The sequence below is a fragment of the Nematostella vectensis genome, chromosome 5 (genome assembly GCF_932526225.1).
Source record: "Nematostella vectensis chromosome 5, jaNemVect1.1, whole genome shotgun sequence".
Lineage (NCBI taxonomy): Eukaryota > Metazoa > Cnidaria > Anthozoa > Actiniaria > Edwardsiidae > Nematostella > Nematostella vectensis.
The window spans coordinates 11,812,685-11,838,319 of NC_064038.1; the positions used below are offsets into that span (position 1 = coordinate 11,812,685).

A 25,635-nucleotide genomic window follows, 5' to 3' on the forward strand; every position below is an offset into this window, starting at 1 on the left:
CTCGGAGTTTGATTAGATCGAAATCAAATTAAGAAAGGTGAGAACGGACAACAGTAGAGACCAAAAATATATTATCCTGCCTATAAATGGCCTAGGATTTCAGTGAGCAGTTGCACTGCTTCGCGTGATTTATTAGATTGATTGTTATGGTAAGCTATACGATGTGTGTTACCTGTGTAAACGCTTTCGGAAGCAATACAATGCGGGTTACCTGTGTAGACACTGTCACGAGTACCTGCTCGATTTGGCCTTACTTGTTCTTGTGACTTTCTAGCGCGGCGTCTAGCAGACAAGCCAAGGTGTCTTTTGTCTCTCGCTAGTTGGCGGCTAGCTTTCTGATTCCTTTATTGCTAAGGTGGCGATCATCATGGAATGTCGACACATCAATTGCACGGTAGTCTGAAGTGTTTAGATGGCTATTGTCCATGAAACGAACTCTTCCCAGTTCCGCACATGTGAGCTTGGATTGTGCATTAATATCATCAATAACCTCGTTCAGCTTCGTGTTTGCATCCCTCCTATAAGTTATTCCGCTTATTGTGATGTTAGATGACGGCCACTTAGCTTGCGCATCTACAACTATGCGAGCGATGTTCTCGCAGATATTGTTTGCGCACATACGAGCTATGTCATTAGTACCTGTGTGAATAACAATTTCGTTATACAAGTATCCATTGGTTACCTCGTCCTGTAATGCGTCAATATAATTCAGCATTTGAGACGTGCCTCCCGGGACGTACAACTTTACAGTATTTGGCTTGATTTTATTGCATTCGATGCGCTTGCAAATGAGTCTGATAATATTAAGATATCCGCGTTGCTTTATTCATCCGGAGCTTGCGATGGCGTTATAACATCTCCTGAGGAGGCTGGGCTTTCGTTGTTTGCTACTCCGGAGTTCATAGGCGGGATATTTGCGTTTTTTGTGTTTTTGTTTTCAGGAGGACTCGCATTTTCGTTAACATTTCCCTGCGGAGTAATGACCTGTGTAATATCGGTATCTACTGTGCTCAGCAACTCAAAACGATTTTTAACCCTAACAGAGGACATAACAGACTTCCCTGGAGTGTCATGAATTGGACATCATGGATTGCTCCGGGCCTGAACTATTTTGTTTGCTGTCGTCAAATAAACTGCACGAAAAGGTCGAGCAATTGCGTGAGATATTTTCCTGTTTCTTTTGCATTCTTTGGAGCTGTTTATCCAGAGACTTCTGACCTTTGGAAATGTCGTTTAACTTTTCCATTGCCAAGTCGATTTAAGCTTTAAACGGTGTCGAATAGTTCAAGGACCCATATTTTCATTTCTTTTAGTTTGTTATCAAATCTACACTTCTGATCTGCGCCTTCGATTGACAGTTCGCTGATTTCGATCGAGAGTTCTGATATTGTTTTGTTCACTTTTGCGTTAAAATCGGACTGGACTGTTCTGAGTTCGGAGAACTGTTCATAGCAAGAGGAGTCTTGAGTAAAAGGAAGCGTTTCTCCCGAACCCTTTGGAGCTTCGTCAGCTTCATCGCCATTTGACTGAGTGTTCAGTTGTTCTGCTGGCTCGACGGTGGTATTAACGTACAAACTGCTTTGTTTCTCCAGGTTTAAACAGGATTGATCTTCAAGTCCAAGCTCGTTCATTTTTAATTTAAAAAAGATCAGCGCGTCTTCTTTATTTCCAAAGCTTTGGTTTCCCCCTCCTGGCTGACCGACGTAATTTGCTTTGCAGGTTTCGTAATTGGACGAAATTCCAGCATTGGATTTTGTATACCATACATAGAACTTCTTAGATTTCTTTTTGGTCATCTAGGGTATCTACTGCGTCCCTTGTTACCGAATTTAACAAACTTTTATCCACGAGACAGACCCGACCAAACCGCCATGGCATTTGATAGCTATAACTGCTATGAACATTAGAGAATTCACTCTTCTACCCACCCCCCTCCCCCCGCACCCCCGTTATCAGATGCCAGGGTTTCTTGAATGCTTTCGCCTTCCAAGTTCACATTCCTTTTCGCAAAATCACACCGTTTTCCTTGTTTGTATTTGTGTATTCCCTAGTGTTTTATAATATTTATAAGCTTTGGCTTCAATCAGAGACGCGATGATGAGAAAGAGTAGTTTCTTGGTGTTACGGAGCACCAGCACCAAAAACACAATGGAACAAAAGCCAAAAACAAAGACCTTAGAACGAGACAATGAAATAGAGTACAAGGGCCTTGAGCACCAAAAACAAAGCTCTCCGTAACACCAAGGAATACCCACAATATACTCATGTTATGTCATTGGAAAGCTTAATTATGGGGAATAAGATAATCTTATTTGTTGCTAGGTTTGATGAAATGAAATGAAAAAAAAAATTCGATAGAAGGCATGCTGTAATCTTAAGATACATTAAAGTAATTACTTAGCTAATATCCTTTATACTTTTTTCTTTTCTTATGAATTCCATCTAAAGTAAGTAAGACCTGCGTGCGTGTTCTATTCCATTTTACTAGTATTCGTTTGTCCTTGTGAATTGCTCGGCTATCGCACGTACATATATCCCTGGATGTTGGGATAGAACCCATTAGAGCCGCAGTGGTTGTATAGAAGTCGATCAGCTGCAATATAAAAGTTTTGCCAACTTTTAGTCTACAAAGTGTAATTTACAAGAAAATATCTCGCCCCTATAAAGCAACCACTCTCGGGACAGATATCAGTGATCGCTTTATGGAGATCACAATAAAGCCTTCTCATTTTCCACATTAAGTCACTCAAATGTTTTTTTTAAAATCAACATCAAAATGTTCTGTGCTTACACAGAACACTTTCCACTCTATAAAAGTAAAAGTCCTCTTAATATAGGTTCCATTGTATCATTTTCCACTAGGAAAGTAAGCGGAGGCATGCGGTGGGGCACAAATCAACACGAGTTCGAAAAAAAATGTTAGCTTTCATGGATCACCAAAAAAGTCAGACCTGGTAGTTGGCAGTACTCAAAAGCCTCTAGGAAAGAAAGAAAAGAACAAAAAAAAAACCAAGAAGAGATCCTTGGCTTAAAAATTACAGCAATACATCAAGAGTAAACCTGCTAGCCGCGATGATAATTTGAGAATTAGCACGTTATCTCCCTCCGAGATCGTCTCCAGGTGATCCGTGATACTCACTCTGGTAACGACTTGCAAACCATTGCACACCATTGCACTCCCCAGAATCGTGACTGTCAAACACTAAAATAAAATAGAAATCGATAACATAAAAAAAAATAAAACATGAGTACTATTCTATGTGATTTTTATGTAAAATTATTCGACAATTTTACGCTCCCCAGTCACTAACTGTACCAAATCCTCCCAAAACGTGTCATAACAATCCGATCAAAAAAGCACCATGTTTTGTCAATTCTTTTTTGGCTCACATTTATGATTATTCGAAAATGTTTTGTTTTTGAACGCGCTGAGATCCTTTGGGCGGAAGAGGGGGGGACTGGATGGATTGCGCACTGAACGAATCTGATTTTCTTAGTACCTTCAGCTCATCGCACTTCGGCCTCCGCACGTTCGAAAAAAAAACTTCTCAAAAATAACCAAATTAGTCAAATTATCATTTTAGGTTAGATAATGTAATTTTTGTATTCGGGTCATTGTATTAAATTTGTTGCGGTGGTGACAATTAACAGTCCCACTCGTTTTTAGCACACGTGAAATCTGTGCCTTTCATTTACCGAGTCACAACTGTGTTTTTGTTGACGTCAATAATGACTTTAGAATTTTTCCAATTCTGTATCTGTCACAGCTTAAGATCGATCATAAGCAAGACAACATCAAAGAGTATCACCTTCTTAGCTAGTGTAACCGAGCAAATACCGATAAACACAAAGCCAGCAATTGAATAAAGCTCGAATTGTTTCCTTATCTTTGCGTAGCCTGCACAATAGGCGCTAGTTGCGTGAAAGACGGAAAAGCCGAGCTAAGTTGCGCGAAAAAAAGGCGGTAGTGAGCAGATTTCGTCGGAGCCGACCCTATCCCACTATTTTTGGCCGAGCGCGTGGCTTTTTCCGGGAGCTTTTCTGGAGCGCTGAGCCTGTTTTGTAGGATTGTTGTTGATTTAGTGCGTATCTGCGAATGTATTCCTTGTCTTCTTCTGACGCCTGGTGCTTTCAAAGGCTCTCTCATTGGTTAGCGGCCAATAAGAGAGCCCTTGAAATGCGAAATACCTTAATGCTAAATACCTTTCCTAACTATAAATTGATTGCAACTAGGAAACGAAAAACATTTGGTGAATGTGTGGTTGAAAACGAGTAAAATAGCAATGTTATATATGTTATACATATAAATGTTGTTATGTACATTTTATATATGTATGCACCATGATTACTATTTCCACGAATTTACTAACCAAAATAACAGTCGCCACGATTGATCGAGAACCCATCTTCCACACCGAAACAGTTAGACTCCCACGCATAAGGGTAGGAGAACGAGACGATAATCCTAGGGCACCTGAAGTATAAAATAGAAAGGGTTGTGGCAAAAGTTTTTGCAAACTGTGACGAAAACTGCGCTGAGTGATTGAGGTATATCAGAACGTACCTTAATCCATTGTTGCATCCCGCATCAAATGCATCTGGTCCTTCGACTATCTGCAGGAATGTGAAAAAGGTGGCCAAACGTTTAATACAGTTTTCTAATTGAAAGAACTAATAAAGATGATAAGCTAGGCTTTTTTTGTATATAACTACTTTAACTTTTCTCTAAGCGCTATATATGACTTTTGCTCTTGGGATAAATACGGTTGAATACAGACTTCCCCTAGCAGATAGGAATCAAGATAGCAACCCCAGCGTTCTTTTTACATTCTCCCTTTACTTGTTACGTGTTTATGAGGAGACGGGACTTCATCGTCCTAATCCCAGAACAGATAGCCGGGTTTTTTAACCTGAGCTGATCTGACCCGCGTTACGCCCGGTATCAAGCTCCATGCACATCAAAAATAACTCCCAAAAATATTGAAAACCATATCTTGTTGAAATAAAAATTATACCAAATATAACTAGGCCTTTCCAGATTGTGCTCGGCACTATTTTAGCGCAATTTGGGTTTGGAGGCACTACTTTGATCAGAGAGCACTTTTTGGGTAAACAAGTCAACTTCTGGCTTTTTTAACCCAAGTTACTATATTTTGTTGTCTTATATAGACATTTCTAGTTTCCTTAACTACAAATAACATTATCTCAACTAGGCTAAGACTGTAAGACTGATGATTTCGTAATTTAAATGGGTAGTAAGGTAGTAATGGGTAGCTTTGGTAACCACATATTGGGTAGCCTGAGGAGTTCATTACAATAATAGAATGCCTTATCTAGAAGGTCTGTTTGCCATGTTTTCCTGTTTTACATCTATTGTAATTATTTCTCGTTAGGATATTGTTATAATTAAGGTCTGTTATCAGGTTTGACATTATTGGCATAGGTGATGTTTGTAAGTAAACATTGAGTTTAGTAGTATCCAAATAACAATGGTAAACAAACACAAAAGAGAACTAAGTCATTTATAATACAGTTAGTTGTTATGCACTAAAGTGTGATTTACCCGTTATGGACAACAATATAAGATACTCTAATGAATGTTTTTAATAAAAGTAACATTCTTTCTTTTATTCAAATTTTAATTAAAACACAACATATCTCTAAACTGTTTTAAAAATATACGGTAATTTTCTTTTCGCCAATGAGCACTATTTGAGCACTATTTTGATTTGGAGCAGTTTTTAAGCACTTTTTTGGGTGTTTTTGGGAGCACTTTTCTGGCTTTTTGGGAGCACTATCTGGAAACGCTTTCCAAGAGGGGAGAAAAGCGTGATCAAGACGCCACGTGTGCGTCAAAGAATGCCAATCAACCTTTCCTTTGTTTAGGCGCGTATACAGGGGGGTGCGCACACGCACCCCCCCTTCCCCCTCGGCGGCCAAAAAGGGAGTCATTTTTTTATTAAGGTATCTTCAAATCTTCAAAGACTATGCTATTAAATATTAGGTCAAATGATTGCACCCTCCTCCCTCAGCCATTCCTGGCTACGCGCCTGTTCATATTTATTATTTAAAATACAACCGTTTATTCGCAATGAAACTTCAAACTAACAATCTACGAATCAAGTCGGATACATTATTGACGATATTTGATTAAAAATAAGATTGGTTACTCGCTTTAATTAGAAGGGTAAATGCAAATGGATGCTTTGGGTGACTCGGCAAGATGGCGGCGTCATTGGCCTTCCTTTTAAAGAAAACAAATAGAATTATTTCAAGTTCTGATGGTTTGAAGGAAAGTAGATATTACCCGGTAATAGTTGATTCGGCGACCTGCGGCCTCTAGGCGAAATGTTCCTACAAAAAAGATAAAAAAAGATTATTGGGCAATCAAAATGATATAGTAGTATTTTGGATACGCCATAAAATCTCATAATTCGAGTTCTTGATGATTCGAGCTAGTCTGATTTCCTTGATGGTTTGAGTTCTCATCTTTCGAGTTATCGGCGTTCGAGTTATCAGTTGTCTTATTACCTTCGTAAAAAGCCAGGGCGCGAATGTCTTCATCCGAATGCTTGCGAACAGGGAGAGTTCCCGTTTCCTTTGGCACGCACAAGGAGCTGTTGAAGCAGTTGTGCGCATGACGGAGAATATGGTTCCTGCTCGAGGCGCTGATTGACACGACGAGTGACCATCCTCCTCCTATAAACATACATCGAGGGACGTCTTAGTTGCGCGAGTTGCCTGCGTTTACATGACAGTATATCTCATGTGTTAGTTGCGTAGGTTCCCTGTGTGTACATGACAGTATATCCTCGTGTTAGCTGCGTGGGTTCCCTGTATCTACATGACAGTATATCCTTGTATTAGCGGCGTTGGTTTCCTGTGCTTACCTGATGTTTCCATGTCACAGTAGATGGTTCTCCTAAACCCTCTGACGCGCATGGCGTAATTTCCGCTCGGGGTCGACGGGCGGGCGGCTTTTAGTTCTGCGCATGATCTGTAGATAACCTCAGGGGGAGGGAGTGTGGGTGGCTTCTGCAACAGACATCAACCAAAAATGTCAGCGAGGATAGTTTGTATTTAGCAATGTTATTTTGGTAGCACTATTTTGCGCTTGATAGGAGACTGCGGACTATTCAGCTGGCTTTTATGGTTTCGATTCTATTGTCATAATTTCTTTAAAAGAAATAAAAATATAAATGGTGCGCTATATTAACGCGTTTTGCCGAAATAGGCAAATTAGGAAGGCCAATAAAATGCAATTCCGAAGCAAAGGCTGCCATCATTTATACCAGGCGCTTACCCAGGATTGGCTGGGGGGGGGGGGGGGGGGGGTGCGCAGTAAAAGGTATTATATGGAGAAAGCATAGTATTTGATTCCTTGATAAGAAATGACCTAAATTTTGGCCGCCTGCCATACGCCGATAAAAATACATCTGGGTTCCAAGTCTAGTAACATTAAGGTTGGTGCTTACTCAATCGTACAGATCACACCTGATCGTAAAACCTTATTTCCGAATACAAAGGAGCATCGTTAATCCGAAGCCGTCGATACGTTGATACTGTTTTCAAGGGAAACAGAATAGTTACCAGGGAGTTTGAGTTATTCAAAATGAATAAAAACGTGTCATCGAGTCGTGGAAATAGAATTTATCTCTCGAGAACTCGAGGTCCGTCAACATTCTTGAATGGAACTAAGAAGAGATAGTCTCCAGGTAACTAAAAGTAGTCAGTCCGAGTTAGAAGGGACCTAAAGTTGTCCGAGCTCGGACTGTCGAGGTTGCACGTCTAGTAACTTGGTTTCAATGCGATCAAATAGATATCATGCTATGAGTTTGGCCTTAACGTCCCCACAACGCATGATTTACACAAACTCGGATAAGTTAATATATATATATATATATATATATATATATAATTGCACAATGGATACGACTCTTCTGGAGTAAATAAAATAAACAACAACTTTTCCTGAGATAAGTTTTATACAATTATTTTTTTGCCCTGCTGATTCCCGACTAACCTGTCCCTTGAAAAAATGTAATTTCTTATTGACCAACAGCATTTAAAGCCCATTGGCAACCAAAGCGATTGTTGTTGTTTTGAAATAGCGCTATTGTCTTGCGAGCGATTTGATTGGAGGACTATAATACGCATAATTATTCACCACCGACACTCGAGGTGCGCGTTTTATCTTGTTTTCGGCGGTGAAGAAAGCTTTTCAGCCACTGTTTCCACAGTATTTAGGAAGACAAGAACATAACGTAACGAAGAAACGAGCTATTTAAAAACTTTGGGCCTCATATCGACGATTTTAACGCAATTTTAACAACGATAGAAGATGTTTCTTAAAAGTTTGGAACAATTTGTAGACTTTCTATTTTGGCGCAGCGCTAAAATAGAGCCTCGATCTGATGTAGGATTGGTTGTTTATGGACGTTTAAACCTGGTTTCAAAGCTGGTGAAAAACTGTTTATACTAGAATCATTAATTAGTTAGCACCTAAATTGTGTCTCCAATAAAATCATTTCCACAATGTCGAAAAATTTGGCAGCTATGCATTAATAATTACTCAAAAACGAATTTTTCAGATTTATTATACAGTTCGGAAAGTCTCTAGTTCAAGGGTTTTAAAAGAATTTGAAAAACGCACCCTTGTTTGTACATATACATTTGTTATCCACAGTTAGATTAAGAATATTTCACAGTGCGAAAAAGGTTCTGACTAACGTCCAGTTTCAAAATAAAATAAAGACAAAGAAAATTATGTAAAACTGACCGTTTTTTGTTTGTCCTTGGTGTAGTAAATGTTATAGTCATCAGGGACCAGTGCAACTGTCGAGGAATCCTCTTCGTTCATCTCACAATTCACGTCACCAACAAGCTTGAAGTTTATGCTATTGCACCGAGGCTCTTGGTGGCATTCGTCAATGCAAGATCGTATACTTTTTACCGATACTTTTCTCACTACTTTTTTGCTCAACAGTCGCCGCTTTTGCAAGGTTTGTCCACTTATAACTTCTACAACACATTGGCACGAGACAAATAGAAAAACGGATAGATAGAGCTTCATATCTGAAAACGAAAACGCAATTCAGAATATAAGTATAGCAAAGTACATTTTTATAGTATTTGTTTATAAACATTTACGATATTATTTTACAAACTTGACATAAAAGTTTAGTAGTCTAAATTGTAAGAAAGTCTCTTAGTTGAAAAGCGCGGCTGACTCATCATGCGAAAAGTCAAACAATTGCAAAATGTTATTAAAATCGTCTGGAGCAAATGTTAAATACAGTTCACCATTTATCTGTGGATAGATTAGTTTTATAAAAGGACGACTTCCGTACTTACTTTGGTTCTTCAAATCTCTATTCTCAGAGGTGTGACTGATTCAAGTGGTCGAAGTTTCTACTGTTTCTAGCTGCATGTGTTTGCGTCTGCTTTAAAATGCTACTTCTTAATAATTAACCAGGTTTAATTCCCTCTAGTTAGCTAAAATTTGGCTATTAGTATGTCCTTCCATCCTAAACATAGTTTGAGTTTAAAGAAAACTAGAAGCAACTTGAAATAGATGACAATTCATAGACATTGAAGCATATCTATCAATTTATTAAAATAGCCACCTTTACAAAGGTTTTATTATTTTTGTTATATGCTCCGGCATAAATATTCTTATGAGCTGTTGCTATAGTACTTATATATTCGTAATGCGCAACTAAAAACACAAAAACCGTATCTACCTGCAAAACTGCGCATTATTGTCTCTTGCGCTGCATAGTCTCTGGACTCGTATTACTATAGTACTTACACAACGGCTCAATTTCCGCCGAAACTTTAGATGCCATGTCATTTAATAAGGACACTAAATGTAACGAAGATTGCAAGGGTTTTAAATCTAAATTTTTGAAGTTTTTTTCAAGTTTTCAATTGCCTCCAAAAACTAAAAATGTACGCAGATAAATGGAAGCTCACAGTTAATATGAAAAAAAATCTAAAGTGTTAGTTTTTGGTCCGCAACAATACCGGCGGTTATTTACAACAGGTAAATGGGACTACGGTGAAGAGCCATTAGAATGTGTAGACGAAAACATATATCTAGGTCTGAAGTTTCATTTCTCGGGAAATTTTAAAAGTGCCCTAAAAAGTCTATACAACAAAGCCACACGTGTATACCACTGTATTTTAAACCGTCTGTCAAATGTTGAAAATGTGTCAATACAAGTACTGTTGAAATTGTTTTCGTCACTCGTTGTACCAGTATTACTGTACGGTTGTGAAATTTGGGGTACATGCCTTTTAGGAAGGGCTTCATCGTATGAAATTTTTGAGACTAAATTTTTCAAAGTATCCAATGATTATACTCAACAACCGTGTCCTGGATCCGTGCAAAAGTTTCGTTCGCCATTTTAAGATCTGCCCTTCTGTGTCTACGTGGTGCAAGGAGTCCAAGGCGAGCACATGTAAATATATATGACAATGACTTTGAAATTAAGAAACAGAGAGCAAAAATTTTTTAAATGTATTTTTACATTTTTTTAATCACGATTTTTAATAGTATAGCTCAATTTTGTAAATAATCAAATTCTAGTTATTATTATTATTATTATTATTATTATTATTATTATTATTATTATTATTATTATTATTATTATTATTATTATTATTATTATTATTATTATTATTATTATTATTATTATTATTATTATTATTATTATTATTATTATTTGCGCGCGCTGCAAACACCGGTTTTCATGCGCTCGCTCACGCACTAGAAAACACATCATTTCAAACGAGCGCGCGCTGTTTTGATTTTGCAAAATACTGTTTTCAAATTCGTTGTTTGTGTTGTAGAAAACAAATTTACCATAGTTTTCCGTGGTATGTACTCTTATACACAACGATATTCGTCACCTCATGATCAAAATTTACTGTGGAATCACTCGGCGCTACGCACCTCGTGAATTCACAACATTTTGATCATGAGGTGACGAATATCGTTATAAGAGTACATACCACTGAGAATTATGGGGAATTTGTTACGTAACCATAAAGCAGGGCATTTTTGGCGTGGTCGACGATATTGGAATAAAAATATTAAAAATCCCCTAAGGAAAAGCAATCGGTCGAATCTAATACCCTAAGAGATGGCAGCATAGGGAAAAAACCCCATCCCTTAGGAATAGCAGATGGTCAAATTTTATACCCCCTAAGAGATAACAGAATCGGAAAAAAATAAACATCCTCTTCGGAATAGCAGTCGTTTGAATTTTATACCCTTAGAAATGTGACGGTTACCCCTGTCTACGTTTTCTAGATAGTCCCCCCGGGCATGATATATCCTAGTTCCTTGCATATAAAGTGTCTTTCGTGGACTTGGTGTCAGTTACACCTGATTTGTTTTGATGGTTTTCATCTGCATTGCAGGTGATATATATATTATTTTTTTGTGATGTGTTTTATTTATATCAGCCGCATTATCACCAGTTTACTTACGGGGTCCGACGGAAACCTAAACAGCCAAGAGACAAAAAAAACCTATTAGAATCGGAATCCGCGATATTGAACAGTCCATCCGCTCTAAATTATCAGTCACATCCTTAAAGAAACTTCCAATAGTCACACTGCTTTTACAATTTTTTTTTTCGCGTTTTCCGTTCAAAATTATGTGAGATTACTACGTTACGGGGAGGTTTCAGTCGCGCATGTTTTTGTCTCCAAGACATTCATGAATTTTTTTCATCGCTGCATTCATTTTTATCTGTTTAGATTTGCTGCATGCATTTTTTTCCAGGCTTTTAATCGAGTATGAATTGTTTTGTTCCTTACCCACCCCCCCTTCATTTTTCTAATGATCCGTCTCTAATATCCTTGTGCGTTTCAAGTGATGTGATTTCTTTTTATGAGTGGACCTTCTGAATGAGAGCACAACTAGTTCTACTCCACAAATTTGCCAGCAGAACCATTCGGGACGATTTATTTCCTAGCAACCGAGGGGTCTAACATCTTCCAAGTCAGCAAAAAATCGGGCTGCGGAACAGAGATTCTGCGGAACAGATCCGTTTTCTGTCCTTGCCTATTTAGTTGACCATTTTCTTGTAGATTAATTTTGTCGTGGGACGCAAAGCGGTACGCAATTTGTTTTTATGAGCGGACCTTCCGAATGAGAGGGTTATTCCGAAGGTACATTTCCATAAATCATACTGGCAGTTCGTAAAAAAGCTTGCAGGAGTTGGAGTCCCGAATGCAGTTTTTTTGGGGAATAATGTACTTACGACGGTTTTATAAAGAGGTTTTAAGAGATCCCTAAAAAAATAGCTTATTTCAAAGGAAAGAATCAATTAATATTGGACAATTTTATCCCTGGCACAATAAGGATTTTTTACCACACTACCGTTACCCAAGTAATTAGGTGCCCCCCTCCCCCCCCCCCCCCCCTCCCATAAAAATAAGTTACCGGGTGCGGGCCTGCTGTAGGCAACCATTTCTTCATCCTTGCAAAATGAAAGAACGAAAAGCATATGATTTCTGAAAACTCCAATATTGAATGAAAATAATAAAAATTAGTTTTGACTGTTCTTTAAAGCTACAAAAGATAAGTGTTGCCATCCAATAAATGAACCATGGAAGCCTAATGTCCATTTAATGGCATAATGCACTTTAAAGCATATCATCGGCTTATTATGACTTTTCCGGCGTCCATTGTCTGCTTCAGTAGCCCGATTCGTACTTATACCACTATAGCGTGAGATATCAAAGAAGCACCTGTAAATACCAGTAGTTATTCCATGCTTCGTTACCGATATAGGTGTTGAATAATAAAACAAGTACTTCCTCCTTTCAGAAAGATTATTAGTTAAAGGACTCCTCTCTTCAGTTCAAGCTTCTGTGATTGATTTGGTAAGTACTCGATATTTCAGTATTTTTTTTTACAGTTTTTTGTTTGTTTAGTAGCTATGTGGTTTGTTGCTATTCTTTGCCCTTGTTACTTCGTATTGATGTTTTTTCTTGATTTTATCTAAAATAATAAACAACTTCTTCTCTATAAGCTAAAAAAACGTTCTTATCTATATACTAATAAGCTCTAAATATAATAGTAAAGACATTGAGAGTTAAGACTTCCCCATCGAACTTTTGTCCTGTGAATGTCTCCCGTCAAAAGCCTGCCACTTTTATGAAACCCTTAGCTGCTTAAAATTCATCACCAGATCAAAACAAGGCTTAAATTGCTGTAACAATTGTTTACCACTGTTTCAGTAATAAATAAACTTATTTTGATATAGAAAAAAAAACATATACGACCACAGGTTGTCTGTCGTTTTTTTTTTCAGGAGTCGTCTATCATGAGAGGCTCAGTTGCTGTGCTTGTGCTGTTAGGTAAGATGATCTGTATTTTGGTGGACTTGGCCAGTCGCACTTTTGTTATTATTTTATTCCATATTGGGAGACAAAGGATGTGATGAAATATCGAAATAGCCATTTAAAAGAAGTTCTACACCTAATTACAACTATTTTCACATGAATGCCGGGTTGCCAATGTTCTGTCATTCGACAAGGCTAGTACTTCGTGGATGTCATAAGCATTCTCATATTAGGGACGATCTCCCAATAAAGTTAATTAAATCATCCTACATGAAGTATATTTCTAAACTCCTCTATCTCTCGACATGATCCAGCCGCTCAAACTATGAAAGCTGTTAGCGAAGATCTGCGCTGGAGAGTAATTTCCCATCAATATTTACAAGACGTCCCCGTGTTCAGAGAAGCGTTTTCTGGTATTGCACATATCAATCAATGGCTGTCGTTTTTCTAAATGGTCTAAAAGAGCCTGGGGCGAGCGCGCGGGAGACCTGTGGTATTCTAAAACGTTAGGGACTAGGCTCCATTTCCAAGATGGCTGCCAGTAAAATCATAGTAAGCACGAATTCCTGCAAGTTTACTTGGAAATTCTCGACTTACAAAGTTCCAGAGCGATAAAAAAGCAAAAAATTGATTGAAGCGGGACTCCCAAATATGGTATGTAGTGCCTAATAAGGAAATGACCGATCGGGCTAGAAAAATGACAGTTTTAAAAACAAGATTGACTGATAGGGAACGATTTCCTAACAAAGAGTGCCCCGAATGTGTCTTCAATAGATGAGTCTTGTAAATGTTGATGGACAGTCTCTCTCCAGCGCAGATCTTCGCTAAAACCTTTATGGTTTGAGCGGCTGGTTCATGTCGAGAGAACATACTTCATTTAGAGTAATATTTTTAACGCTATTGGGAGATCGTCTCTAATTTGAGGATGCTTTGACATCCACGTACTTACCTTGTCGAATGACTACTCGAAAAACAGAACATTTGAAACCCGGAATTTCGCATACATTTGAAAATAGGTTTAACCAATTAAGGCCGATTCCCCCCTTCTGAAGAGCTAAAATCCTTCCCGCATATCTTTCATATATCGCTGTACCCTCCCCTCCCCCACGAAATGGTCTAGTGGTCACGAATTGTTATTTCTTTTCCAGCTTTTTTCTCCAACCACGAGCTCGTTTCTTGCCGTTATGTCCATTACCAGAAGTCGCACCACTCTGCCGCCAATAAGCGAACCTTTGGCCAGACATTTAGCGATAACTTCGATCCAACCAAAAGTAACGGAGCTACAGAGGGAGCCGGCGTAGCATTACAGGTGAAATTAGGACACGGGATATGGAAAATATTGTTCACCGTTTTTTATGACTGCCCATTTTCAATCCAAACCCGGCAAGGAGTAGAGATGTATTCTTGTTTTTAAAAAGATTGTCGATCCGGAAATCGGGGTTTCTTCACAAGGCTTCATGTATTTGCTTGCGCATTCCCCTTCCCTTCGACACCTCCTGTCTACGCTATTGATTTGCATACTTTACGTAGATTTACCTAACCTTTCTAAGAATTAATTTCTACGAATATCAATCTAGGCTCGAAAGCCCACGGAGGGGGCAGGGGCCGCAGTGCATGCTGGGCCCACCGAGGGTACGGGAGTTGCTGTGAAGGGCGGTCACCCAGTGAGCAACGACAAGCCTGTTAACGATGACGCTAGTAAAACGGGCATGAAACAGGGTAGTTTCAAAATCGATGATGGTGACGTCATAGGTAAGAGTGTGGGTCACGGCATATGTTCCCTTTTACATGCACATATTGGATGGGCGTTATTTAAAAATATTGTTTCTCAAATATTAGAAACCCCTAGAACCGTTAAAGTTCTTAAAACCTTTCACTTATATCAGTCTAGCCAAAACAAAGCATAGATAAGCTTTCAAATTCTGAAAAAGGCAATTGAATTTGATTGAAATTTTGAATTTTCTACAGATCTTTGAAAATTTTCCTGGCCGCGCTAAAGGAGATTGAATCGAGTGAATAATGCCAAGTTTTGGCGGGAAAATCTGAAACAACGTATTTTCCTTAAATCCGTTAAAATTCAAAAAACGGCAATGCCACAAAATATTGGTGAATTGTTTTCTATTGCAATGCTACCCACAATGAAGCGAAGAATAATTTATAGTCAAGAATTGTATGCGAAAAAAGAAAATAACGTTTTGTCGTATGTTTCGAAAACAGCGCGCGCTCGTGAGAATGTCGTCATTCTTGATTGCGAATGTACAATGCAAAAACAATTCAAAGACTAAAAAATATCTGCTAAATTTTGCTGATTTGTTTCCTGAAATTAAATAAAGATTTGACTACCAGGTTGAGATATAAAGATGACGGTAAAAGTTGTAACCACACAACGTTCTTCAGCAATAACTAAGAAGACATGAAGACGGGAACCGGTTTAGTGCGCGCATATACGTTTTCTCTGTAATTTGCACCCCGTCCCCACGTATCCGTTTTCGTTTGAAAACGCAACCTTTTTGTTACGGATACGGGTACCGTCCACACGGAAACGCGAAAACGATTACCGAAAACGGAAAAATTTGAAAACGATCTCCAGAGTGGAACAATTTGAAAACGATACCCTTTCGGAGCCGTGGGGAAGGACGAAAACGGAACCTTTCGAAAACGATGGCGTGATAACTCAGGTTCAGTTCACTTGGCGTGCGAGTACGCATGCGCTGTAGAGCTTGTTATCGTTTTCGTATCATTTTTGCGTTTTCGTGGGGACTGGTCGTATCAAAATGAAAACGCTTCGTGTGGACGCAGATCTTTTTGAAAATGGAACAAAAAGGTTGCGTTTTCAAACGAAAACGGATACGTGGGGACAGGGTCTTGGTTGACACCTCGATCTACGTCACAAATGACTGGACCCGGGCCTTTCAGTTCACGGCCTTTTTTCCGAAGGTTGACCAAAATACCCCAATATTACAGATTTGAGTTATTCGTGCGAACGCGTGTTTTATAGAGTCCATAAGAACCACATTCCATTTGGAAGATGAAAATATAAAGGATTGACAAAGTGTATCAACTCCGAAAGGTTATATGGACTTTAAGTGTACTAGATATCTAATATGTTGTTAATTTGTCTCTTATGTCAGTTTTTTTTTTGTTGTTGAATGAGAAAGGGGAGGATGTGGCGGTGCATATCAAACGATTGGAGTAAACTTTGTCTAGCTATAAGGCCGGGCCTCCTGTGTAAAAAATTTTATTAGTTTCCAAGCTTTCTGATGACCATCGATGATCTCCCACCTATTGTTTCGTATCCAGCATTTTTGTCCATGTAATGCAAACTTTCCAAATAGTAAGTACGCTTGCCCATTTGAAGAAATTATCAAAGCTTTCTATCTTGATCATGTTGTAAACCCTGTGAACGTGCCACTTTCACATTCTTTTTGTCATCTGCGAACACAGGGGCAGGTACATACGAGATGGAGAATGACGGTACAGTAGACGTGGATCTCAAGATCCGCATCAATCCAGGCTCAGCAAAGGCTCTGTGTGCTGCTAAGTGCGAGGGTAGTACTGACGAGAAGAAGAAAGAGGGCGAAGGGGGAGGCGAAGAAGGAGCGAAGGAAGGGGGAGAAAGCGAGGGTGGAGACAAAGGGGGTGCAAAGGAGGAAGCAAAGACTACACCAGCACCAGGTACACATTGATTAAACAAAATAATTTCCTGGTTTGGGAAAGAATAGGGGCGATGAGAGGTGATCCGCAAACAAAAGTTCTATGTTTGAAACACTTGATATTTTTAAGCCGAATATTTTTTGGGGCTATTCATGTGGACGTTTTGGAAAAAAAAATTGAAAACTTGGACTTTTTGAGCTGTTGCAATTACAACGAAAAGAAAGTTCGTAAGCTCCTGCTTTATGAAAAGCTGATTTTTTTTGTTTTTGTTTTGTTCTTACAAAGTTTGCACACGCTGTAGAGTGTATTTATTTCAAGTACAAATACTTTAATGTAGAATTGTTGGGACTGTTACTACTGTTACTACTGTCTATTTTTACTGGCAAATACTGGCAAAATAACTTCGATCACTTTTCGGTTTTGTTAATCAGAAAACAGCAGCACAAAACCAGGGGCTGAATCAGGTGGAGAGACCACCCCTGCTCCGGGAGCTACCACACCTCCCTCCGAGGAAACCACGCCCTCAGCAGGGGGAACGACCCCCGCTCCAGGTAAAATTCGATAAAATAATTATTCTAACATCTCAATATTTCTCTTTAAAAAAAGGATGAGGTGATTCTAGTCCTATTGATAAAAAAGGCCTAGTAATATAATATACTAGTCATAACAAAATAATATAAGGATTGAAATCATATTTTTCCCGGCCCCTATTATTGGCAACTGATTTGCGCGTTTCGGGCTGCATTGATTTTTCACAGTTTTTTTTTTTTTCAAATCGTGTATGTTTTTTTTGTACAATCACCATGACGACCTAATGGATATTACGCATGTCGCTCCTTTTACTGGTCTTTATTTATTTTTTACACATCTTTCAGTAAGAGAATACCAAGACATCAAACATGTAAAAGAAAATTTTTTCATTTTATTCATGAAATATTTTTAAAGGTGGCAGCGAGGAAAGTACAACTCCAGCAAGTGATGCGGGAGCAATAACACCGACCCCAGCGGCAGGTACGAATACCAGGACAACCAGTCACGCGCAAGGGGTGGCAGCGGTACGGTGGGAATAGGAAACATCTTCGGGCATCCTTACCAGCATCATCATTACCATCCTTATCTCCACCACCACAATTTCAACCATCATATTCATCTTCGTCTTCGTCTTCGTCTTCGTCTTCGTCTTCGTCTTCGTCTTCGTCTACATCTTCGTCTTCGTCTTCATCTACATCTCCGTCTTCGTCTTCGTCTTCGTCTTCGTCTTCGAATTCGTCTTCGTCTTCGTCTTCGTCTTCGTCTTCGTCTTCGTCTTCGTCTTCGTCTTCGTCTTCGTCTTCGTCTTCGTCTTCGTCTTCGTCTTCGTCTCATCTTCATCTTCATCGTCATCTTCATTGTCATTATTAAAATCATTGTTATAACTGTGAGACCATCATTGTTGTTTTTACTCTACATAGGTGCGGGCCAGACCACTCCAGCAGGCGCCCAATGTAAGTAATTACCATAATAACAACAAACATATTTACAGGAATTTTACTAAAATGACCATGGAATGGACAAATCGATTTAACTACTTCTAAGAGGATCATGGTAGATGGTTAACCGTCGCTTTACTAACAACGGTTGACCGTTCAAAAAAGCCTTTATATATATTTCAAATCATTTGTATGCTTCAAATGATATCTTAAAAAAGAATTTGAGTTTGAAAGCGAATCCCCCTAAGCAAAACCTTGGTACTTACATTTACCTTAACCGCAACCCAAGCCTATGCGACGTTATAGCATTGAATCTGCATGAACTGTGATATTTTAATGTAAATAACTTAAATGGTTTAAATCATTGTGTATTAATGTATATAATATATCAGCAAAGGTAAGCTATGCAAAATAACAACAGCGCAATAAAATGGCTGCATTTCCTCACGGTTATAATTTGCTCATTTTCCTGCTGGAGGGAATTTGTTGCTACTTAAGTATATACCAACGACAACTCAATACTGATACCTCGTTTTTTTTCCCTTTTCTTGCTTATGATATATCTGAGTTATGTCAAGTTTGTCCGGCGTATCAGCATCAAACCAAAAAAAAAAAAAGAAAAAAAAAATATATAAAGCTTTTATTTTCGTTCTAGCGGACGCGCTTCCTCTGATGAAGAACAAGTTCCATGACATTTTGCATAACGTTCCTGAGATGAACAGACTGAACGGCTTGCTGTCTCAAGCGGCAAGCACCTGGGCCGAGTCACTGAAGAACGCTAGAAGGAGAACCTTGGAAACACAGAGGAGATTGAAGCCACGTGACCCGCTCATCAATCGCTCGTACTGGTTCCGCAACAAGTAATCACGTGAGTTAGGAGGCCAATCAGGCTGCCCATTTTGCCCTCTCGTGAAATACCGATTGTTACAGAGCCTTAATTTTAATCGGCCATTTCATACCAGTCACTGAGATATTTTCAATAAAAATGCAAAATATCAGACTACAATCGATCATGAATGGATATATTGACATTTTGTTGCAAATCATCCGTGTCAACATTGTGCTTACTATGTCGATTCTGATTGGCTAGACATGACGTGATGCTTCAAATAAGCCCATTTCACATCAAATATGCCGGAGAATTGCTCTGAGTACTTAGTAAATTAAAGCAAACAAAATACCAAGTGCGACTTTTTTTAAATTGATGCGACTCTTTTAAAGTGTCATTGAAGTTTGAGCTTTTCGTCCCTGAGCTGATACAAAGGGCAATGATGATCAAGGAAAAATTATCTTAAAAAGCCAAAATCTGGTTATGTGCACTTCGGCCTCACATTATTTGTGTTTTAAAAATCAGTCTGTAATACAAGGAATCTATAGCCACTGAAGAAATTGTGTATTCTCTCTCTGGAATTGCGCGTTTTCCAGGTTTTTCCGTCATAACGATTGGCTGAGAGCTCGCGCTTTGTTTTGAGAATCACGTAATCTGAGGGTCTTGACTTACAGCAAGCTGACCAGCAAAGTCAAGGCTAGATTAAATAATGGAGTGGATTTATACAAGGGTAGAACTCGTAAACGGGTTAAAGCACAAGCCGTCACCTTTACAAACAGCGAGCATGTCCATTTAACAATATGTAAACTCCATTTTGCAGATACTACCCTCTGGAAACCCGCAAGCCCGGAAGTAATGATTTGATATTGTAAAGCAAAGAGTTGAAAATTCGAAGAAATTAGAAATAAATAAATAAAAAAAACATCAGATTAGAAAAGCAAGAGCATGACGTTAGATGTGCTTTACACGAGCATAAAGCAATGACTAAAAATATTTATGCCTCATGATATCGAGTAAGACGCGCCATAAAAACAAGAGGTGTTCTAATCAGATAATGGTGTGCTAATAAATGGATTATCAAATTGCTAATATTTTGTGGAAGACATTAACTAAAACACACACATGATATTCATTATTATATGCATTAGTCATTATTGTAATAAATTTTGAGAAAAAAAAAACTTGTTTGTCTTTTATATCTATCACATATTATAGGTATATGATGTAATCAGTATTTGTACCCTGACGGGTTATGACTGGTACCTACCAGCCTTTGAGTGAGGGCGTGTTGTAGATTGTGAAGAAAAGTCGAGTGCGCACTGGATCATAAAAGGGAAAATTGCGCGTAGTGGATCATTAAAGGGAAGATAAGATTATTATCTTTACAGCTTTCTCCCTAGAACCATTAGAGACAGGAACTTTTTACCTAGCCATATTCAGAATACCCCATCTATTTTATCTTTTAAAAACACTGCAACCAATAGACATGAATGATTTAATTCATTTTTATTATATTTATTATCTTAATAAATGAATTATTTATTTACTTTTAACATAGTGTAGATCTTTTTAAATATTTTTTGGACATATGTAGTGTTTGTGTTATACCAACACGATGTGAAAAAGTTGTTGGTCAATAAAGTTGATGTAGATGGAGATAAGTACCGTGGTGGATCATGGAAGAGATACGAGAGTGTGCAGGTGATCATGGGTAGGAAAAGAGTGCGCAGGGGATCATGGGTGAAAAGAGAGTCCGCAGTAGGTCCTGGGAAGGACGTATGTGTGCAATGGATCATGGGAGGGACGAGACTGCGCAGTGGGGGGGGGGGGGGGGGGGTAGCAAACACAGGTCGGTTCTGCCGCAAGCGACTGCGTACTAATGGCTTTGTTTTATTAGATAAACAACGAAGCAGCTGAATTCCGTTTGCGTATCATTTAACTGGGCAAATTTTTACCAAGAGTTGAGAAGCATAACAAAAAAACGGAACACAGATACAACAATGACAGTCTGAAGGATGGACATACTGTATCCAAGAGCTTCCCTTTGAAACGCAATTTATATATACATTTGTTTGTTAGATCGAGAGCGGGTTTGACCAAATTAATGTCCATACACATAAATGCTATAAAAACAAAAAGATGAATATGGTAGGTTACAAGTATAAACAGCAAATTAATCCTCAGAAATATTTGCAAAAATGGAAACGGAAAAACCGTTCATAATAATCATAGGCTGGTAAAGCTGATTTCTTGATTTCGAAAAATAAATTCATTTCACTTGCGCCGACTTTACACTTGAAATAAAAGTTTGAATTCTTCAAGAACAGATTTATTTAATCCTATGCCAAAGTAAAGCTGCAGTACTATAATCGTCGCGCTGCTCTTTGAAAAAAAAATATCGCACGATGCAAGCGAGACGAGACTTGCTAGCAGTCTGGACATCTGTGCTTGCATAAAGATCCATTGTCATGTCCTACCCTCCCGTGGGCATTCATGCATTATTGGGTTTAGTAGATTGTTCCTTAATAAGTTATGTTTACAATAATCGCATTATTGAAATTACTGTTTTTTTGCGCTTTAATGGTTTTTTTTTTCTTGTTCTTCCTAGTGCCTTTCCGATGCTCTATTGGTGAATCCTTCGTTGATTAATTGTGACTAAATTGTGACCGGTATTTGGAATAGTGTGACAGAGCTGTTGACTTTGTGTTTGATGTGTTTGAGTGATATTTCTGTGGTGCTGGCTTCTACCAGGTGCAGTTAAAATAAACACGCGCTTTGGCAAGCACGACAAAACGCCATTAACATTTACACGAAGGGCTGTCCAGGATATTGTAAAAAAAAGACAGAAAAAAGAGAAAATACAAAACAGTGGGCTTTTAACAAGACATTGTATAGGAATACTTCGAGAGGGAGACTCAAACGTACTTCAGAAGGTAACAAACAGCTATATTAAAAATCATAGCTTCTTAAGTTATTTCCTTTTTTTAAGAATTTTGGTTCATTTCATCTTTTACAGGCTTACATTTTTCTGACTTATTTTTTATAACAAATTCAGTGGACTTTATTTTGAAATTGAATTTTTAAATTTGAAGTTTAATAATCAACTATGACGTGATAGTGCTACGTTATTCTCATGTAACATTTCTTTTTTTCTTTATCTTAGCATTTCTTAAAAATGCTGAAAATATGACTATTTTATGCGTCCAGTAAAAAAAATACAACCTAAAGGTTATTTTGAAGTATTTAAGAGAAAGGTCTTATATATTTTTTTATCATAAAGAAAATGCTTTTACCTGAAAGGACGGCGCTGAAGCTTTTGTTCTTCTCTCTGTAACAACAGTTTGCATATCGCAATAGTTTGCAATAGAGCCCTGGAAGATCCACTCAAATAGTGGTGATTATAGAAGCATATCGCAGAGGTCGCAATAGAGCCCTAGAATGATCCACACAAATATTGGTGATTGTAGCAGTATATCGCAATAGAGCCCTAGATTTATTCACTCAAATAGTGGTGATTGTAGCAGTATATCGCAATAGAGCCCTGGAACGATCCACACAAATATTGGTGATTATAGCAGCATATCGTAATAGAGCCCTAGAACGATCCACTGAAATAGTGGTGATTGTAGCAGTATATCGCAATAGAGCCCTATAATGACCACTCAAATATTGGTGATTGAAGCAGCATATCGCAATAGAGCCCTAGAATGATCCACACAAATATTGGTGATTGTAGCATATCGCAATAGAGCCCTAGAATGATCCACACAAATATTGGTGTTTGTAGCAGTATATCGCAACAGAGCCCTAGAATAATCCACACAAATAGTGGTGATTGTAGCAGTATATCGCAATAGAGCCCTGGAACGATCCACACAAATAGTGGTGATTGAAGCAGTATATCGCAGTAGGTCGCAGTAGAGCCATGAAATGATCCACTAAAATAATAGTGCTAGTAGCATTTGGTCCAACACTCGAATTCCCAGATGACCATGCACGAATACTCGCTCGTCGACGAAAATAATGCCCGTACGTTTTTTTCTTATTTTTTTGGAAGAAGAGCTCCGATAGTCGAAGACATACATGGTTACTTAGTACAGCTAGTGATACAAAATAAACCAGACAGCATGCAAATTAATATTATGCTTCTGTAATATTATTATTTCTAAAAAAAATGGAAAAAAACTCCTTGATCAACGCAAAGAAGTCGTTCAATGTCCTTTTTGCTCTTTTCAACACCCCCCCCCCCCCACCACCACCACCACAATAAATGCTAATACCCCTTTGTTGCTTTTAATAGTCCTGGCAATGTATGATATGAACAGCTTATTTCGTGTACAATATTTTTAAACCATCGAGTTTAGTTCTCTAATTAGAAGAGAAAACAATAGGAGACTGCCTTTGACAGCTATTTACAGATTTACAGCTCTCGGATTTTGAGATTATTTGCCCTCTCTTCCAACAAATCCAGACTAACCGTCCTATAGTTTTAAAATATTGTCTGTTGTTATAGAAATTGCTCTTAACTTTGAAACGGATGTACCATTGAAATGAGAACAGAAAACAATAGGAGGCTAGTTACCTTTTTCAAATATCAATAAAGAAGCTCTCAAATCTTGACATTATTTGCTTTGTGAAAAGATATTTCGCGTTTTAAGATAATCACAAAAATTTTCCGTTTTTTAATCCTTAACTTGATTGCAGCAAGAGGTGTAATGATGACAATGATTAAAACTTCAAATCAAGCAGAGATGGCTGGACAATTATAACAAAACTGTTGCAAGTACTGTTAATACATATGAACCTTTGCCATCGCGCTTTGAGAACCTGCTCATGCCAGAGCTTATTTCTTCCATTGCCTATCCATAGTCAAATTTGACGCTATTAAAATGTTTTAAAATGTCATGTTATCAAAAAAAAAAAAAAAGCAACAAAGTTTCAAAATCTTAAATTTAAAGAACTCTCCCTTTCCCGTCCGAAACCAGTAGTCCGAAGTCAGAAGTGGGTGAAAATGGCATCTGCGGCCATGGAAATAACTCGTGAGTCATTGCTTGTCCAATGAATATAAAATAAAGAAACGCACGCCGAATTTTGCCCTCTACATAATAAACAGGTAATAATATAGGTTCCTCGTAAGAGGGGTGAGAAGGACTCAAAGTAACCTAACGTTCCATTCGTTTGGTCGAAACACGCAAAACTCGCAGAGGCGAAATTAAAGCGAATTCAATTTGCACTTTTCAAATCATTACAGTAAACTGGTATCTCATTTTATTATTGCCACATGTTTCTATAGTTGACATTTGTAAATTTAAGCAAATTCTTATTACTTGCCTGACTCAATCGAGTGTTGAATATATGGCTGATTTAAGAGGGAAATCGAAAAACAAATTGCGACTCAGATGTTATAACACGATTTTTTTTTAGATACGTATATTCTGAAGTAGAAAAAATTGGTAGATATACTTAATAAAATGACGTGTTTTTGTGTCAATTCCAAAATACATGGAAGTGGACTCAAATGTGCTACAAACTTTAATAGCAAGTTCAATAAAATACAAATAAATACATTCGTATATGATACGGGGAGTGTCTTCTAAAAACGCGCCTGGAAATTTCTTAACAATTTTGATCAGAGTCAGCATAGTGCCAAATGTCATCTCAAATAGCGCCTGGAAATTTCTGAACAATTTTGATCAGACTAGGCACAGTGCCTAGTCTGCTTAGCAGTCGCTTTTAGTGTCACGCACGAAAAGCATCTGCTAAGCAGACTACACAGTGCCAAACAGATTCTCAAAAAGCGCCTGGAAATTTCTTAACAATTTTGATCAGAGTCAGCATAGTGTCAAATGTCATCCCAAATAGCGCCTGGAAATTTCTTAACGATTTTGAGCGGAGATCGAACAGTGTCAAACGTCCTCTCAAAAAGCGCTTGGAACTTTCTTAACAATTTTGTTCAGAGTCAGTGTACTGACAGTTTCTTACAAAATTTCTGCATGTCTATGGTGCAGAATTTCTTCATAGAATTAGCGCCCCAAAGTAATAAGCGCCCCGGGCACTAAAGATACATTAACCTTCATAAAACAGCCAATTCACCAAGCCCCAAAATTTCAGTTTCATTCTACTGAAGCTGTATTTGACTACCTCCATTAAGCGGCAAATCTTATTCACGTAATTAATTCAGAAATTCTATATCATAGCCTGCTTTTGTAGCAACTACAGAGTGCTACCGCGCTGCCGCAATTCTTAAATAGCGGGCTTGACATCAACAGCTTGACTGCGGGACTGCGGTGTACCAGAGTTTCATAAATACAAACTTAGTGG

The 25,635-nt window shown here is 38.2% G+C and overlaps 3 protein-coding genes across 4 annotated transcripts in view; 2 read left to right on the top strand and 1 right to left on the bottom strand.

Annotated features, from left to right (window-relative positions):
- Positions 1-1,174: 1,174 nt before the first annotated feature.
- LOC5517712 lies at positions 1,175-9,559 on the bottom strand. Its single transcript, XM_048727347.1, has 9 exons — positions 9,355-9,559; positions 8,780-9,075; positions 6,891-7,035; positions 6,532-6,699; positions 6,308-6,354; positions 4,565-4,614; positions 4,371-4,474; positions 3,140-3,202; positions 1,175-2,593 (listed from the first exon to the last, which is right to left on the bottom strand). Exons 2-9 carry the CDS (start codon positions 9,071-9,073, stop codon positions 2,517-2,519), a joined length of 948 nt encoding a protein of 315 aa, XP_048583304.1. The 5' UTR covers positions 9,074-9,075; positions 9,355-9,559; the 3' UTR covers positions 1,175-2,516.
- A 3,238-nt stretch (positions 9,560-12,797) lies between these two features.
- Positions 12,798-20,227, top strand: LOC5517649 (mucin-19). Its single transcript, XM_001637607.3, has 10 exons — positions 12,798-12,900; positions 13,332-13,377; positions 14,511-14,671; positions 14,940-15,114; positions 16,807-17,037; positions 17,448-17,567; positions 17,962-18,027; positions 18,468-18,500; positions 19,141-19,353; positions 20,135-20,227. The coding sequence occupies exons 2-9, from the start codon at positions 13,344-13,346 to the stop codon at positions 19,347-19,349; spliced, it is 1,029 nt and encodes a 342-aa protein (XP_001637657.2). The 5' UTR covers positions 12,798-12,900; positions 13,332-13,343; the 3' UTR covers positions 19,350-19,353; positions 20,135-20,227.
- A 1,828-nt stretch (positions 20,228-22,055) lies between these two features.
- LOC5517652 overlaps positions 22,056-25,635 on the top strand; it is a 48,046-nt gene continuing 44,466 nt past the window's right edge. Inside the window, exon 1 of one of the 2 annotated variants that reach the window (XM_048728293.1) lies at positions 22,056-22,247. The gene's annotated coding sequence lies outside the window, so the exon portion shown is untranslated. The remainder of the gene's footprint in view (positions 22,248-25,635) is intronic. The other variant, XM_048728292.1, reaches the window with a different exon arrangement.

Excerpts from the sequence above, each read along its gene's own strand:
- LOC5517712 (XM_048727347.1), bottom strand. The coding sequence starts at position 9,073 with ATGAAGCTCTATCTATCCGTTTTTCTATTTGTCTCGTGCCAATGTGTT. Across the intron at positions 7,036-8,779 it reads CCAAGGACAAACAAAAAACG|AAGCCACCCACACTCCCTCC; the intron begins GTCAGTTTTACA and ends TGTCTGTTGCAG. Across the intron at positions 2,594-3,139 it reads GTTTGCAAGTCGTTACCAGA|CTGATCGACTTCTATACAAC; the intron begins GTGAGTATCACG and ends TTTATATTGCAG.
- LOC5517649 (XM_001637607.3), top strand. The coding sequence starts at position 13,344 with ATGAGAGGCTCAGTTGCTGTGCTTGTGCTGTTAG. Across the intron at positions 13,378-14,510 it reads TGCTGTGCTTGTGCTGTTAG|CTTTTTTCTCCAACCACGAG; the intron begins GTAAGATGATCT and ends TTTCTTTTCCAG. Across the intron at positions 17,038-17,447 it reads AAAGACTACACCAGCACCAG|AAAACAGCAGCACAAAACCA; the intron begins GTACACATTGAT and ends TTTGTTAATCAG.